The sequence below is a fragment of the Populus nigra genome, chromosome 10 (genome assembly GCF_951802175.1).
Source record: "Populus nigra chromosome 10, ddPopNigr1.1, whole genome shotgun sequence".
Taxonomy (NCBI): domain Eukaryota; kingdom Viridiplantae; phylum Streptophyta; class Magnoliopsida; order Malpighiales; family Salicaceae; genus Populus; species Populus nigra.
Window position 1 is genome coordinate 14844429 of NC_084861.1, and position 16449 is coordinate 14860877.

Below are 16449 nucleotides of genomic sequence, written 5' to 3' on the forward strand. Positions count from 1 at the left end.
TCTATATCTTTTTTTTATTTTTAATTACCTAAAAACCACCAACTCTTTGTGGAACGATTTAATTTTAAAAACAAAGAGAGAATTTTTATTGACAAAATTCAGTAATAATTGTTTTTTCAATGGTAAAAATGGGATTTTCTAGCCAACCTGCCATAGTACTAACTATTTAATATAATTATAAAAATAGAGAGAGGGTGATCTTTCAGCATTAATATCTTATGGATAAGATCATCCACGTGAAAATAGAACCACAGAAAGATTATTGATCCTTAAAATATTTCCTTATACTTCTGATTTCTTTCCTGGAAGGCCCCATAAGTCAACTGGTTGGATTTTTTTTTCCCCTCCCTCCTCCTTCCTATGTCTCGTATATTTTGTGTTATATATAGAACCACGAGTCCCCATGCTTCCTCTTTAACACTATAAGCTAAGGGCGAGTGTCACCAAACATTAACCCCCAAAGAAAAGAAAAAAAGAAGAAGAAAGGAAAAAATGGTGGTTGCTGGTCCAGGTGGTGGTGGAGGTATTGGTGGTGTGGCTGACATGAAGAATCTGACCACCCAGATCGTCACCGGCCGGTGGTTCATGGTGTTCGCATCACTTCTAATCATGTCGGCTGCTGGTGCAACCTATATGTTTGCACTCTACTCCCCTGATATCAAAGATGCCCTGGGTTATGATCAAACCACCCTTAATTTGCTTAGCTTCTTCAAAGATGTAGGTTCCAATGTTGGTGTCCTCTCGGGCCTAATCAATGAGGTCACTCCTCCATGGGTGGTTCTGTCAATGGGGGCAGTCTTGAATTTTTTTGGTTACTTCATGATATGGCTTGCCGTGACCAAAAAAATTACTGGTGTTCAAGTGTGGCATATGTGCTTATACATATTTATAGGTGCTAATTCTCAATCTTTTGCCAACACTGGCTCTCTTGTCACTTGTGTCAAGAATTTCCCTGAAAGCCGCGGGAGTGTGCTAGGGATCTTGAAGGGTTATGTTGGTCTTAGTGGCGCAATTATAACTCAATTTTTCCATGCTTTTTATGGGGATGATACGAAGGCTTTGATTTTGCTCATAGGATGGCTTCCTGCTGCAATCTCTTTTGCCTTCCTGCGTACCATTCGAATCATGAAGGTAATTCGCCAACCGAATGAGCTCAAAGTTTTCTACAATTTTCTCTACATATCTCTTTCCCTGGCCGGGTTTTTGATGATCGTGATCATCCTGGAGAAAACGCTTAGTTTTACTCGAGGTGAATATGGTGGTAGTGCTGCCGTGGTGATTCTCATGCTCTTTGTGCCACTTGGTGTTGTTATTGTAGAAGAATACAAGATTTGGAATAGCAAAAGGCAAGCCTTGAATGACCCTTCTCCACTGAAAATTGTCACTGAAAAGCCACCACCAAGCCAAGAAATTCCTGCCCCGTCTCCCCCCCCGCCATCTACATCTAGTGATAAAAAATTGGTCACCGTAGAGTCATCACCAAGCACCACAGACAACAGCAACGTATCTTGTTGGAAAACTGCTTTTAGGCCACCAGACAGAGGAGAGGATTTCACCATACTACAAGCTCTTTTTAGCGTTGACATGCTCATCCTCTTCTTAGCTACAATTTGCGGTATTGGTGGCACGTTAACAGCTATAGACAACTTGGGTCAGATTGGAACTTCATTAGGGTACCCTAAAAAGAGCATTAGCACTTTTGTGTCATTGGTGAGCATCTGGAATTATCTTGGTCGAGTTGTATCAGGTTTTGGGTCTGAACATGTCTTGAAAAAGTACAAATTCTCCCGCCCTTTGCTGTTCACCCTAACCCTCCTCCTTTCTTGTGTTGGTCACCTCCTGATTGCCTTCAATGTTTCCGGTGGTCTCTACGTGGCGTCAGTCATTATCGGCTTTTGTTTTGGTGCTCAATGGCCATTACTCTTTGCTATCATCTCAGAACTATTTGGGCTCAAGTACTACTCTACTTTGTACAATTTCGGAGCTGCGGCTAGCCCTGTTGGGCTATATCTACTTAATGTGAGACTGACGGGGCATTTATATGATAAAGAGGCAGGGAAGCAATTGGCAGCGAAGGGTCTCATAAGAAAGCATGGCGATGCCCTGGATTGCGTTGGCACCGAGTGCTTCAGGCTGTCCTTCATTATCATTACAGCTGCAACATTGTTCGGTACCTTTGTTTCACTAATTTTGGTGCATAGGACTAGGAAGTTCTACAAAAGTGACATCTACAAGAAATTCCGAGAGGCGGCAGAGGAAGCAGAGACAGAAATGGCGGTATCCGGGAATGGCGTCGCACGGGCGGAAACAAAGAATGGCTAGGGATTTTTAATTATTAGCTTGAACTACGAAGAAAAGGTTTTAATAGCAAAAACGAATAGTTTAAAATTTATACGGGGGTAAGTGCCATTGATGAATTGTAACACATTAATTTATGATCATGGGATTGTATTTTTTGTGGTGGCCAGTGGCAGGAACAAAAATATAATATATTGTGTGGCCTTGACTATTTTATAAGAAAAATATAGGTGCTTTCTTGTAGACAATGTATAAAATAAAGAAACTTGTTTACTTGGTTAGTGTTTGCCTCCTGGTTTTACTTAAAAAAACAAAAATATATTTTTTAATATGTACTTGAAAATATTCTTTTTAATAAAAAATAAGTTGATTAGAACCAATCAACAACTAAAACAAAGTCTTTGCCCAATTTTTTATGGCTACCAGTTGCGACCGCAACTGTGTGAGTAAAAGAAAGTCCCATTTCTCTCTATTTTTAATTTTCATAGTTCCCATTTCTTTCTCGTTCTTATGTGGAACCAATTGCTTCTTTGGATATTCATGATTGACTTCGAACTTATTGGGGTTTTCTTTTATTATTATTGATAGGGACTTTAATTTCCAAGATAATTTCTCATCGGTTGATCCCTAAACGGAAGAAATGTGATCGTTTCGCCTGTAAGCATGGCTTTATTTGCCCTGGAATTATTTCATTTATTTCAATCCTAGAAATCTTTCTTGGAATTCTCCGGGTCACAATATTATTCAACCACTAAAACCTCGTCTTTTTAGATTATCTGTCATTTGCTTGCATGTCACTTAAATTTGCTTCTTGCTAGCAGTGAGTGCTCTTCCTCTGATATCTCTCTCTACTTGCCTTCATTTTTCTTAATGAATGGCCGTTACTTTTATAAGTCATAATATTAGCTTCTGATATCTCAATTAACCAGTCGACCAATCATTTAATCTGCGATTAAGGACCCTCTCTCACAATCCTCGACCATCAATCAAGATTTAATTTTTTTTTTTTAAAAAAAAAAAAGCAATACTGACGTTGCACTGATGATGCATTTAACAATTCAAGGTTGCACGTACCGATGCATGTTCTTTAAATTTGTTTTTAAAGGTTTAAAATATAAAGTTCACTTTCTTCTGCATCAAAGTAGATTTTTTTTACTTGAAAATATATTAAAATAATATTTTTTATTTTTAAAATTTTTTCAAGATCAACATATCAAAATAATTTAAAATTAAAAAAAATAATTTTTTATAATTTAATTGAAAATAATTAGAAATATATGAAAATAATTTTTTTATTTTCACCGTTTTCCTTTTTGACAACTTAATTGAAGGATGCAGAAAAGAGAACTATCCAGGATTCCAAAAACTTACCCAAATTTTACAACCCCCTTTTGTCCCATTGTGTTTGTATTAATCTCTTTTAATAAGTACAAATCAATCACTTACATCTCCATTTCTTTTTGAACAGCAATTTGAGATACGTACCTCTATCTGGGCTAGCCATGTTTGTTGCTGCAACAAACTGTTATCTTGTTTTTTCTTTATTTTTAACTAGAAATGATGTAGTTAACTTACAAGTATCCTGATTAATGTTTTAAAATTTTAAAATTAATAATTATGTAAGTTCTAATACTCAAATTGATGACCTTGACCTGAACGTATGAATATGTAAACTTCTAGTGTAAATGAAAAGGGGGTTAGTGTGTGTTTTTGGGCTGTGTCTATTATCGATCTATGATGATTCTAAAATTATTTATCTAATATTCTTATCAAGAAGATCAATTTATACTTCGTTATTTTGTTAAGGATTGTCTTCTCATATTAATATCAAAGGGAAAATCAAATACGCATAAATTGACCTTATTAAAAATACAATCTGACTTGATGGGTATTCCACAAAACCCGTCCCGGTATGACAGGTTAGAGCCATTTTTCCTTTGATATTTTTTGAATAATTAATCTTTTAAGATAAATTTATTATCTTATCTATATTTTAATTATATATAAGAGCTATAGTAAAATTAAATATTTATATATAATTAATATTATTTTTTCGTTTGATATTAACTATTAAATATGAATTGTAAGCACAGAAAATATATTTTTCATCGATAAGAAATCCTCGAGACGAGGCCCTAGGCCAGCAGTGGATTTTCCTCCCGACCTCGAAGTCGATCAATATAGAGGCGGCGGAAATGGTTGTAGTATAACCCATCCCTGACCGAGCCCGTTTCCATCCGTATATATCACCCCAACGGGCTTTAAATCACTGGTCATATATGGGCCATGGAGTTGTACCAGGGATCGGAAAGGAAATGCCCGCCGAAATACCGAAGGCTTATTATTAGTTGCAGATATATTTTACACTCTTGGGCCGAGCAAAATATTCCTGGCTTGACAAGCCTAGAAGACGACTGTGGAGTATATGTTCACTTTTGTTAAGAAATAATATAAAATTATTTTTAGAATATCATTTAAAATAATTTAAAGATATTTTTTAATATTGTAAGGATATTAATTATTAAACTGTTATAAGTTTAAATATAATTAAATTAATATTTTTAAATTTCAATAATTTATATTTAAAAGGTATATTAAAAAATAATGTCAAATTATTCAATAAAAATTATTTAAGCCGTCGCAATAATCATTTAGTTGGATGGGTTTAAAAACTTAGAATTGCTTAATTATTAAACCAGAATTAATGTAGAATCTCCTGAAAACAAGTAAAAGAGATGAATAAATAGTCTGAATTGTTGTAGTTTATAATCTGCTGCGTCTATTTGCAGCATTTTTAATCTCAATTTCATTAGTAGCGATGATTATTCAGTAATTGCATCGGTTGTTCACAAAACTTTTTATAAAAAAAACAGCACAGCATGTTTAAACTCATCCTATAACATGAGAATAAGGACTTGGTTTTTTTTTTTACAGAAAATATACATATGCGCAAATTGCCCGGGAACACAACTATGAATAGTAGTAAATAAATATGAAAATGGGCAAACAAATGATTATAATGTTTTGATATTATAGTAGCATTACTTTTTAAAATATTTTATGAATTGAAATATATTAAGATAATATTTTTATTATTTTTTAAAATTTATTATTAACTTTACCACATTAAAATGAAAAAAAACATTATTAATATATATATATATATAATTAAAAAAAAAATTAAAACCTACGTAAATAAGGTATGCTTCTGCTGTACATGGCGGTGAAAAGTGGAGGCACTTGTAATTTTCTGAGCCCATACATCACCCACTGCAGTAATTTACAAGCCCAGAAATTCTAAAGAGAAAGAAATCCATCATTTTTTCCCGTCAAATTCCAGAACAAGTGATTTTTCTCATAAATAGCAAGGAAGAGAGATAAAAATTTAAAAATTTAAAGAAATTCAGAGCATTTTAAAAGTTTATTTTTATTGTAGGGTTTCATACTCTCAAAGCTCGTAAACCATGAAGTTAAAATATTTGAAATGTCCTCAATTATAATCGGAATTTCTTTCAAGAATCTGTGATGACTTATTATTTCTAAAAAATATTTTGGATATTAACCACTTTGGGTTTTTTTATCCAAACATTAACATCGAATAATAACAAATTATTCTCAATAATATTTTGGATATTCATCCATTTGGAATTTCTTTATCCAAATATTAACGGTGAATAATAGATGAATTCCCCTAAAAATAAGATTTTTGTATTTTTTGAAATATTGGCCAACACCCTTTGGAGTTTTACAAACATGTTGTACAATCCATAATGCAAGAAAATATTTTTTTTGTGTTTAAGAAATCCATGCTAAACACACATTTTCTTTTAAACTTCGAATATTTGTTTTTTTAAAAGGAAATTCAAAATATATTAGGGTATTCGCTGTATGCAACACACAAGAAAATATTTTTTTTAGACACACACACAAAAAAAACATAAAATAAATACAAGAAAAAAAACAAACTTACTCGTTTTTTTTTAGGTTGGGTCCAGCTCGGCCTATGTGGCTAGTAGGGGTGTTCACGATTCGGTTTGGTTCGGTTTTTATCAAAAAAAATAACCAAACCGAAATTTTTTTTTTAAAAACCGAAACCGGTTCAAACCGACCGGTTTCTGTTCGGTTTGGTTTGGTTTTTTATAGCAAAAACCGGTTCAAACCGGTTTGGCTCGATTTTTTCCGGTTTTTTTTCGGTTCCGGTTTGGTTCGGTTCGGTTTTTCCGGTTCCAGACTTAAAAACCCGAAACCAAACCGGTCGGTTTTTTCAAAATTTTAATCGGTTTAATCGGTTTTTTTTTCACGGTTTGGTTTTTTCGGTTATTTTTTTTCTGGTTTTCTCGGTTTAATCGGTTTTTCGATTTTTTTGAACACCCATAGTGGCTAGGCTAAACCCAACATGCCTAGCAGGGTCACTTGCCCAAACCAGTGACCCGACCGGGCAAACAAACAAAAAGGCACAGGTGCATGCCTGGTTACTGTTCAAGTGATTATAATTCACTTGAACAGTACAAAACAACAAATATGAATGCATGCAAAGAGGTGAAGAGAACAGACCTGGAGGCGAGAACGAAGGGACGACGACGATGTAAAAGGCTTGTTGGCTTATCGATCAATGTTGCCGTTTGTTTCGGCTCTTTCCCCACTATTCTCTGTTGACGTTCGTCTCATAAGCTTTACCTCTGCATCTTTGTCCCTCTTTCTCTACTAGTTTTAGCTTCTCTATTCTCCCCTGTTCTGCAGATCTTGTTCGCAGAAAATGGAGCAGAGACCGAAAGGCAGTCCCTGCTTGTTTTGGCTTTTGATAATCTTAAGAAACCTTAATCTTTTTCGTTTTTCCTTTCTAATCTCCCTCTCCTTCCTCTCCTTTGTTCTCTCTTCTGCCTTTATGCGTTCTTTTCTTTTCTGCCTCTCTTTCTCTATCTAGTATTGCTTGCCTCTTTCTTGTTTCTCTTCTCTCTTTTTTCATTTTTTTATCTTTTTTTTTCCGTCCTCCTTTTCTCCTAGCAGAGGAGGTTTAAATATCCCAATCACAGCTCTATTTAGGAAAGATTCAATGCATTAATTCTAAGATGTAAATCTCGGCTAATTTACAATTAAATAATACAAATAAGGAAACTAAAGTAGTTCTCATGATTCTGTGCTGATTCAAATGATTTTTTCCAATATTAACACATCATCCCAGCCATTTATGTTAAGGATAAAATCCCAGCCATGAGATGATGGTGAGGTTCCTCTCTTCATGTCATTTTGCAACTATCAAAAGCTGATGTCTCCTATGAATTAAAGCTGAACAAAAACATGATCTGCAGCTCCAAAATCAAGCGAGATAATCATGGAAACTATCAGGAAGTTGCGGAGAAAAGGAAAGAAATCAGACGGGGAAGGTTGTGTAGAGAAAAAGGAAAGAAATCAGAGTGGATAATTGTGCTAAAACATGACCATGAACAGTACCATGCAAATTAAATCCTATAAGGCTATTTTACGCTGCCAAGTTCCAAAAGTTATTGTGACGTTTTCTGATCCAGTCCCTGTTTTTTTAATTCCTCCAATGAAATCGATTTACGTTCCAAAGTTTGAAGTTTATTTTTAATTAATCCAATAAATCCTTTAAACATTAAATTGGGTCCCTCGAATCAAGACCTGAAAAACTCGGGTCGGAACCCTTCTCGCGGCAAGATTGTCTCTTTTCACGCTAGATATTTAAAAGGGAATATCTTGAGCTTCTGATATCGAAATCAGGGGATTCAAAAACCTAAATTCATCTACACGTATAGGTTTATAACTTTCATGAAGGATTGAAAATGTGATAAATTCATTTTGAAGAACAGAATCTGGCTGCAATCTGGTTGGTCAAAAGGATCTCCTGATCTTATTCAGGAAACTGACAATGCCAAGCATCCCAATCTGACTGAGAGTCTGCCACAAGAATAGTGAGCCCTAGGACCCAATAAAGATTTAGGTCAATTTTTTAACATGTCATGAGTGACAGAATATAGTTGGGATGGTCATATATTGCACGAAATCAAGTCAGAATCAAAGCCTAAGTTGGAACAAAAAATTGCGACAACAGTAGAATCAGTTTTTTTTAATGCAAATTTTGAGGGATTTATCCAATCTTAAAGACCAGATAAAGAAGGAATGAATTTAGCATTATGAAGACTCCTAATCAGTCTAAGAAACCTGATGATTTTGGCAGCAAAGAGAGAGGATAAAGAGAGTAGAAAACAGTTCAAACAGGGTTCGAAAAACATTTTTTTATTTTCTGCTTTTGTCAATCTTCTAGCAAACATGAGCTAAACTCTTGCACTCGGTTCAAAAGGGGTACACACCATCTTCAGCACTTGAGGCCTAAAAATGAGTAACAACAATTATCATTTACTGGTTAGAGACTGAATTTGGCCAACATTTCCACACTTTCAGCGGTTTAATATTTGTATGTTTGACCATGTATTAATATTATACTGCACATCAAACTTTTCAACTTGCAAGATCGAGTCAAGAATGTGGGGTTGCAATTTGCAATTACTTTGCTTCCTTTGTGGCTATTCTTTTCATTTATTTTTAAATAGCAAACTCTTGAAAATTACTTTCTCCACTTTCCTTTTGCGTTGCCAAAATACAAAAGAAATTAAGGGCGAAACTCGAACTTTAATGAACTCAGCATCACTTTTGTTGTAACCTATTTTTGGGTCCCCACACAAAAAAGGAAAAAATACAAAAAATACAAAAATATATGTTCAAAAAATATTATAAAAAAATAATAATAGTGAAAAAGGATGCCAGAACGCTCAAAAAATGGTCAAAAATTGATTAAGGATGTTCACAAATACAAATGTTGAAATTTGACAGTATATATTGGATTTGTGGAAGCCACGATTGACAAAGAAAATTCAATTTGAGAAACAAAAGTCCAAGATCAGATGTTTATGGACTCAATTAAATTTTATTGGAGATTTAATTGAATTTATGGAGGGTTTGATTGTAAGAAAAATTGATTTTGAAGTCAATTTAGGCTTTAATTGGAAGAAATTAAAGTTCTGGGGTCAATTTATAATTTTTGAAAGTTAATTTGGTCAAATCAGGGGCTTAATTGCATAAATATTGAAGTTTGATGGCCAATTAGGGACTTAACTGAAGAAATCCAAAACCAATGATCAAAACGCAAAAGCACGCAAATTAAGGGCATGATTTTGAATCTGACGCGTTTTAGCGCCTTTCCATTTAAATGAAACGACACGTTTTGGATGAAACGGCACGTTTTGGCTAAAACGGCATCGTTTCATATATTTTTTTAAAGAAGAAGAAGAAGAAGAAGAAGAAGAAGAAGAATAAAAAATGGTGCCATTTTGAACGACACCTTATGTCTTCTTCTTCCCCTGGATGCCCGAGGCAGGGGAAAAAAAAGACTTTCTCCCATGCCTTTTCTCCTCTCCCTCTCTCTGCTAAATCTTAAAAAGACACCGACACAACATCCCCACTTGCTTACCACATGGTGGAAGAATGAAGGGGACGTACCCCTTGGGCGGTTCGGGGTGGCCATACAGAGGCAGGCCATTTCACCGCCTTTCTCTGCCTAGGCACGAAAGGAAAAAAGCGAGACGACCAAAATAAAAGAAAAAAGAAGAAAAGAAGAAAAGGGAGAATGGTATGAAGACCGAAAGAAAAACGAAAAGAAAAAAAATGAACAGTAAAAAAGAGGGGGAAGACCGAAAGAGAGAACAACGAAGAGACAAAAGAGGAGGAGAAAAGGAAAGAAAAAACAGAAGAGAAAACAGAGGAGGGAGAGGAAGAAAAAGGAGAAGCACCATCGACCACCTCAGTCCCTCCACCACGACAACAACACCATCGCCTCGACGCCACCCAAGGTAACCTCCTGTTGCCCCATTTATTTCTCTCTTGCTCAGCCCCTGCCTGCATTTGCATGCAGAACGTGAATAATTCACGTTCTGCAGCAATTGGTAAGGGGGCTGGTTATTGTGCTTGTGCACAATAATCAGCCCCTTTGGTTTTAGGCCGAGTTCGGCCCATCCCATGCATTTGGGCCGAGGCCAACGCATTTTAAAAAAAAATTATTAACAAGAAAATATTTTTCAATATTTGTGATTTCCCCGCGTGTATTGTTTTTATGCTGTTTTGTTTAATCTCAGTCTATTTTTTTGTCATTTTGTAAAAATACAAATCCAGTATTAAAATATCTGATTTTTGGCAACTAAAAAAAATTTGAAAAAAATGTTTTTGTGCATACAGCCAAGTGTGCCAAAGCTAAAAGGCCATATTGTGTTTTTCATACACCAAAAAACAATGTTTTAGCATGCATTTTGGCTTTAATAACCAGTTTATCAAAAAAAAATTTATTTTATGTTGTTTTAGTACCAAAGATTACGAATTTATACGTAAGATGTATTCCCAATATTGAAAAGGTATTTTCTTTTGACGACATAGAACAATTAAGTTTATACCTAATAAGATAAGGATCTCCTTACAAAGGAGGACTTTTCTTAAACCATAGTCAAACCGACAATGAGAAACCACAACAAAACTTTATATTTTATCAGACAACAAAACAATGCAACTTACCATAGGTAGGGCGTAGTTGGGATGCTTATACCTTCCCTTTACGCAACCAGTCTCCGTACCCAATCTCTGAGACTAGTTGGGGTTCCTAGTGACCAGAATAATATGCGACTTCCATTCAAATTTTCTACTAATAAGAAAATTCTTGTCTCTCCATACTTGCCAGATAAACAAGTACCATTTCTTGGATAGTGGATGATCGTCACGACGCCTCACATGTGCGATAACTTTTTCCAAATTCGATGCACACCAAGACGCATGATCCTGGAGACCATTCAAGTTTAAACACCATCCATTTCTAGCTACTTCATTTATGGGCCATAAAAAAACTAATTATTTGATACATGGATTTTCTTCTCTCTTTTTATTCCAAGACTATTCTAAAGATGTTGTCACTCTTGACTGCTAGAATTATTGACACCAGCTTTTCCAACCACGCATCCAGGAAAAGAGAGAAGAAATACAAGGAAAGTGAGGGAATAGAAAAGCAATAAACTTTGGAATTTTTGTGTTCATAACCGATCAAATGGCCGATAAGTTCCCAGTACTGCTAGTCCCCTGATGACATCTTTGTACATTTTAGTCAGCTCACGTCGATGATTTCCTTAGAATATTCAATAAAATGCCAGTGAAGGAGAGAGCAAGAGACTTATTGGCACCCAAGAGAAACAGGTGTTGACCCAAATAAAAGATATTTTACTACTCTAAGATATAGTAGTATCTTTGATTCCTTGACTCTGGAAGATAAAGATGACATTGGACCAACTTCAACATCGCAAAGCCCTACACAGGAAGGAAGTCGACAGTGATGTGTATGTCTTCTCTTTATATATAAATAAATAAACCTGCGAATCTAAATAAGGCATACACTTATAGTTGAGAATAATTGGGAGGCTTAACCTATTGGTTAGCCAACCATTTCTTTGTATATGTGTAGGGCAATATACAATAGTAATGGTGAGGTTACAACATAAAAATATGGCTATAATATTTCCTATATAGTACATTAATAGTCAAAACTCCATCTTTTTTTTTCTATGACTACCTTGTAGTGTGATAATTTAGGGGTTATTTTTTTATCTATCAATTATTTTATATTCATACTAAACATAGTAAAGTTGGTTATCATTTTATTTGTGATAGAATTGCTAAAAGAGATTCAAGTTTAGTTTGTCCCTTTAAAGAACCAAGTAGGTGATGCTTTGGTTGCTCATTTTAGATCCAAACTTTGGGTCCCCTTTATATATATATATATATATATATATATATATATATATAAAGAGTAGGAGTCATAAAATGGTACATCACAGTCAATGAAATTGACCTTTCAATGTGACGATGCCCTGGCATGTCCGGGAGGGCAGCCAACGCAGCTCTTCGATTTAAAATCGGAATGCATTTACTATTTCTATTCATAGTCCTATAAAGCAATGATTAATTAGCCAACAATGTTGCCTTTATTAGAGGTCGATTTGATAGTTAAAATTTCTACTGCTTCTCTTTAGTTATGAAGTGGAGAATCTGTGTTTAATTAATAGGAGTAAAGAAAAGGGATTTTATATCCATACATAATATATTGATCTGACATGGCCATAAAAGAAAATCTACCATCATGTCTGAGCTAGGTTCAATTTTTACTCTCATTTCATTCATTTATTAACCTCCCAGTACGTCGAATTATCACATTTGAAATGATTTCAAGTTCACGTTAATTTTACCCTGCTTTTAAAAATACTTTTTCCATGAATAACATATTAAATTTATATTTTTTAATGAGTTTAATATACTATATCAAAAATAAAATAATTATTTTAATATATTTTCAATTAAAAAATATTTTAAAAAGCAACTTTTACTACTGTAACAAATCTTATCTACTATTTGATTTTTGCCAAAGTTTGGCATCCCGGAGTCACTCCTATTGTAGCAAACAAGCATGAACTAATGAATGTGTCCATTTTCTATTCGTTAAAACGAATACTACAATTATTGGAATGTTCAATTAAGACCATGTCAATTTTATTTTATTATTAGTTGATATGTTCAATTATTTGTGGTTGTGAGAGGATATCTGGAGCCAATTTATTATTTGAGACGACTACGTTTTATATATAAATACTAATTAGTATTGATATGAATTTTTTGCTTTCAGATCATGAATTTTGTCCACGAATTAACTGATCCCGTTTGTAGTGCTAAGTTTTTGGTAAATGGTCGTGAATCGTGACTATGGCAGTCGTTGGTATATTGCTTTTAGTAAATTATACCAGGAATCTATATCTTTTTTTTTATTTTTAATTACCTAAAAACCATCAATTAAATTCCTCACCAATATTGTAAATAACGATATTCCTCAAAAAAAAAATTGAAAAAGACGATACACTTACACAGCTATAAAATTTCATGTAATAATTCTATCCTGTGCTTCACAAAAAAAAAAATCAGTAATAATTGTTTTTGCAATGCTAAAAATGGGATTTTCTAGCCAACCTGCCGTATTACTAACTATTTAATATAATTATAAAAATAGAGAGAGGGTGATCTTTCAGCATTAATATCTTATGGATAAGATTATCCACGTGAAAATAGAACCACAGAAAGATTATTGATTCTTATACTTCTGATTTCTTTCCTGGAAGCCCCCATAAATCAATGATTGGATTTTTCCCCCCCTCCCTCCCCTGTCTCGTATATTTTGTGTTATATATGGACCACGAGTCCCCATGCTTCCCTCTTTAACACTACAAGCTAAGGGTGAGTGTCACCAAACATTACCCGCAAAGAAAAGAGAAAAAGAAGAAGAAAGGAAAAAATGGTGGTTGCTGGTCCAGGTTGTGGTGGAGGTATTGGTGATGTGGCTGACATGAAGATTCTGACCACCCATATCGTCACCGGCCGGTGGTTCATGGTGTTCGCATCACTTCTAATCATGTCGGCTGCTGGTGCAACCTATATGTTTGCACTCTACTCCCCTGATATCAAAAGTGCCCTGGGTTATGATCAAACCACCCTTAATTTGCTTAGCTTCTTCAAAGATGTAGGTTCCAATGTTGGTGTCCTCTCGGGCCTAATCAATGAGGTCACTCCTCCATGGGTGGTTCTGTCAATGGGGGCAGTCTTGAATTTTTTTGGTTACTTCATGATATGGCTTGCCGTGACCAAAAAAATTACTGGTGTTCAAGTGTGGCATATGTGCTTATACATATTTATAGGTGCTAATTCTCAATCTTTTGCCAACACTGGCTCCCTTGTCACTTGTGTCAAGAATTTCCCTGAAAGCCGCGGGAGTGTGCTAGGGATCTTGAAGGGTTATCTTGGTCTTAGTGGTGCAATTATAACTCAATTTTACCTTGCTTTTTATGGGGATGATCCGAGGGCTTTGATTTTGCTCATAGGATGGCTTCCTGCTGCAATCTCTTTTGCCTTCCTGCGTACCATTCGAATCATGAAGGTAATTCGCCAACCGAATGAGCTCAAAGTTTTCTACAATTTTCTCTACATATCTCTTGCCCTGGCCGGGTTTTTGATGATCGTGATCATCCTGGAGAAAACGCTTAGTTTTACTCGAGGTGAATATGGTGGTAGTGCTGCCGTGGTGATTCTCATGCTCTTTGTGCCACTTGGTGTTGTTATTGTAGAAGAATACAAGATTTGGAATAGCAAAAGGCAAGCCTTGAATGACCCTTCTCCACTGAAAATTGTCACTGAAAAGCCACCACCAAGCCAAGAAATTCCTGCCCCGTCTCCTCCCCCGCCATCTACATCTAGTGATAAAAAATTGGTCACCGTAGAGTCATCACCAAGCACCACAGACAACAGCAACGTATCTTGTTGGAAAACTGCTTTTAGGCCACCAGACAGAGGAGAGGATTTCACCATACTACAAGCTCTTTTTAGCGTTGACATGCTCATCCTCTTCTTAGCTACAATTTGCGGTATTGGTGGCACGTTAACAGCTATAGACAACTTGGGTCAGATTGGAACTTCATTAGGGTACCCTAAAAAGAGCATTAGCACTTTTGTGTCATTGGTGAGCATCTGGAATTATCTTGGTCGAGTTGTATCAGGTTTTGGGTCTGAACATGTCTTGAAAAAGTACAAATTCTCCCGCCCTTTGCTGTTCACCCTAACCCTCCTCCTTTCTTGTGTTGGTCACCTCCTGATTGCCTTCAATGTTTCCGGTGGTCTCTACGTGGCGTCAGTCATTATCGGCTTTTGTTTTGGTGCTCAATGGCCATTACTCTTAGCTATCATCTCAGAACTATTTGGGCTCAAGTACTACTCTACTTTGTTCAGTTTCGGAGCTGCGGCTAGCCCTGTTGGGCTATATCTACTTAATGTGAGACTGACGGGGCATTTATATGATAAAGAGGCAGGGAAGCAATTGGCAGCTAAGGGTCTCATAAGAAAGCGAGGCGATGCCCTAGATTGCGTTGGCACCGAGTGCTTCAGGCTGTCCTTCATTATCATTACAGCTGCAACATTGTTCGGTACCTTTGTTTCATTAATTTTGGTGCATAGGACTAGGAAGTTCTATAAAAGTGACATCTACAAGAAATTCCGAGAGGCGGCAGAGGAAGCAGAGACAGAAATGGCGGTATCCGGGAATGGCGTCGCACGGGCGGAAACAAAGAATGGCTAGGGATTTTTAATTATTAGCTTGAACTACGAAGAAAAGGTTTTAATAGCAAAAACGAATAGTTTAAAATTTATACGGGGGTAAGTGCCATTGATGAATTGTAACACATTAATTTATGATCATGGGATTGTATTTTTTGTGGTGGCCAGTGGCAGGAACAAAAATATAATATATTGTGTGGCCTTGACTATTTTATAAGAAAAATATAGGTGCTTTCTTGTAGACAATGTATAAAATAAAGAAACTTGTTTACTTGGTTAGTGTTTGCCTCCTGGTTTTACTTAAAAAAAGTATTTGAAAAATTGATAGAGATATAGCTTAATTGTTTAGATCTTGAAATTGTTATTTAGAGGTTATCAGTTCAAATCCCACAAATTTTAGGGTTACTAAAGGTTTACATAGTTGTTAATTTCAGGGCTCGTGGGATTAGTCAAAATGCACATAAGCTGAACCATACGACATCCACATTAATAATAAAAGAAATATTTAGAAATGTGATACCGATTAATTTTAAAGTGTTTTTTATTAAAAATATATGAAAACAATGTTTTTATATTATGTTTTTATACCAAATGCAAAATCACTAAAAAAATAATTTAAAATAAAAAATATTTTTTTTAATAAAAAATAAGTTGATTAGGAACCAATCAACAACTAAAACAAAGTCTTTGCCCAAATTTTTATGGCTACCAATTGGGACCGCGACTCTGTGAGTAAAAGAAAGTCCCATTTCTCTCTATTTTTAATTTTCATAATTCCCATTTATTTCTGGGTCTTATGTGGAACCAATTGCTTCTTTGGATATTCATGATTGACTTCGAACTTATTGGGGTTTTCTTTTATTATTATTGATAGGGACTTTAATTTCCAAGATAATTTCTCATCGGTTGATCCCTAAACGGAAGAAATGTGATCGTTTCGCCTGTAAGCATGGCTTT

At 35.2% G+C, this 16449-nt stretch overlaps 2 protein-coding genes across 2 annotated transcripts; both read left to right on the top strand.

The window, feature by feature from the left end:
* The first annotated feature begins 314 nt into the window (after positions 1–314).
* Positions 315–2579, top strand: LOC133705498 (protein NUCLEAR FUSION DEFECTIVE 4-like). Its single transcript, XM_062130749.1, has one exon. It carries the CDS (start codon positions 493–495, stop codon positions 2320–2322), a length of 1830 nt encoding a protein of 609 aa, XP_061986733.1. The 5' UTR covers positions 315–492; the 3' UTR covers positions 2323–2579.
* A 10974-nt stretch (positions 2580–13553) lies between these two features.
* LOC133704186 (protein NUCLEAR FUSION DEFECTIVE 4-like) lies at positions 13554–15771 on the top strand. Its single transcript, XM_062128961.1, has one exon. It carries the CDS (start codon positions 13685–13687, stop codon positions 15512–15514), a length of 1830 nt encoding a protein of 609 aa, XP_061984945.1. The 5' UTR covers positions 13554–13684; the 3' UTR covers positions 15515–15771.
* Positions 15772–16449: the final 678 nt, after the last annotated feature.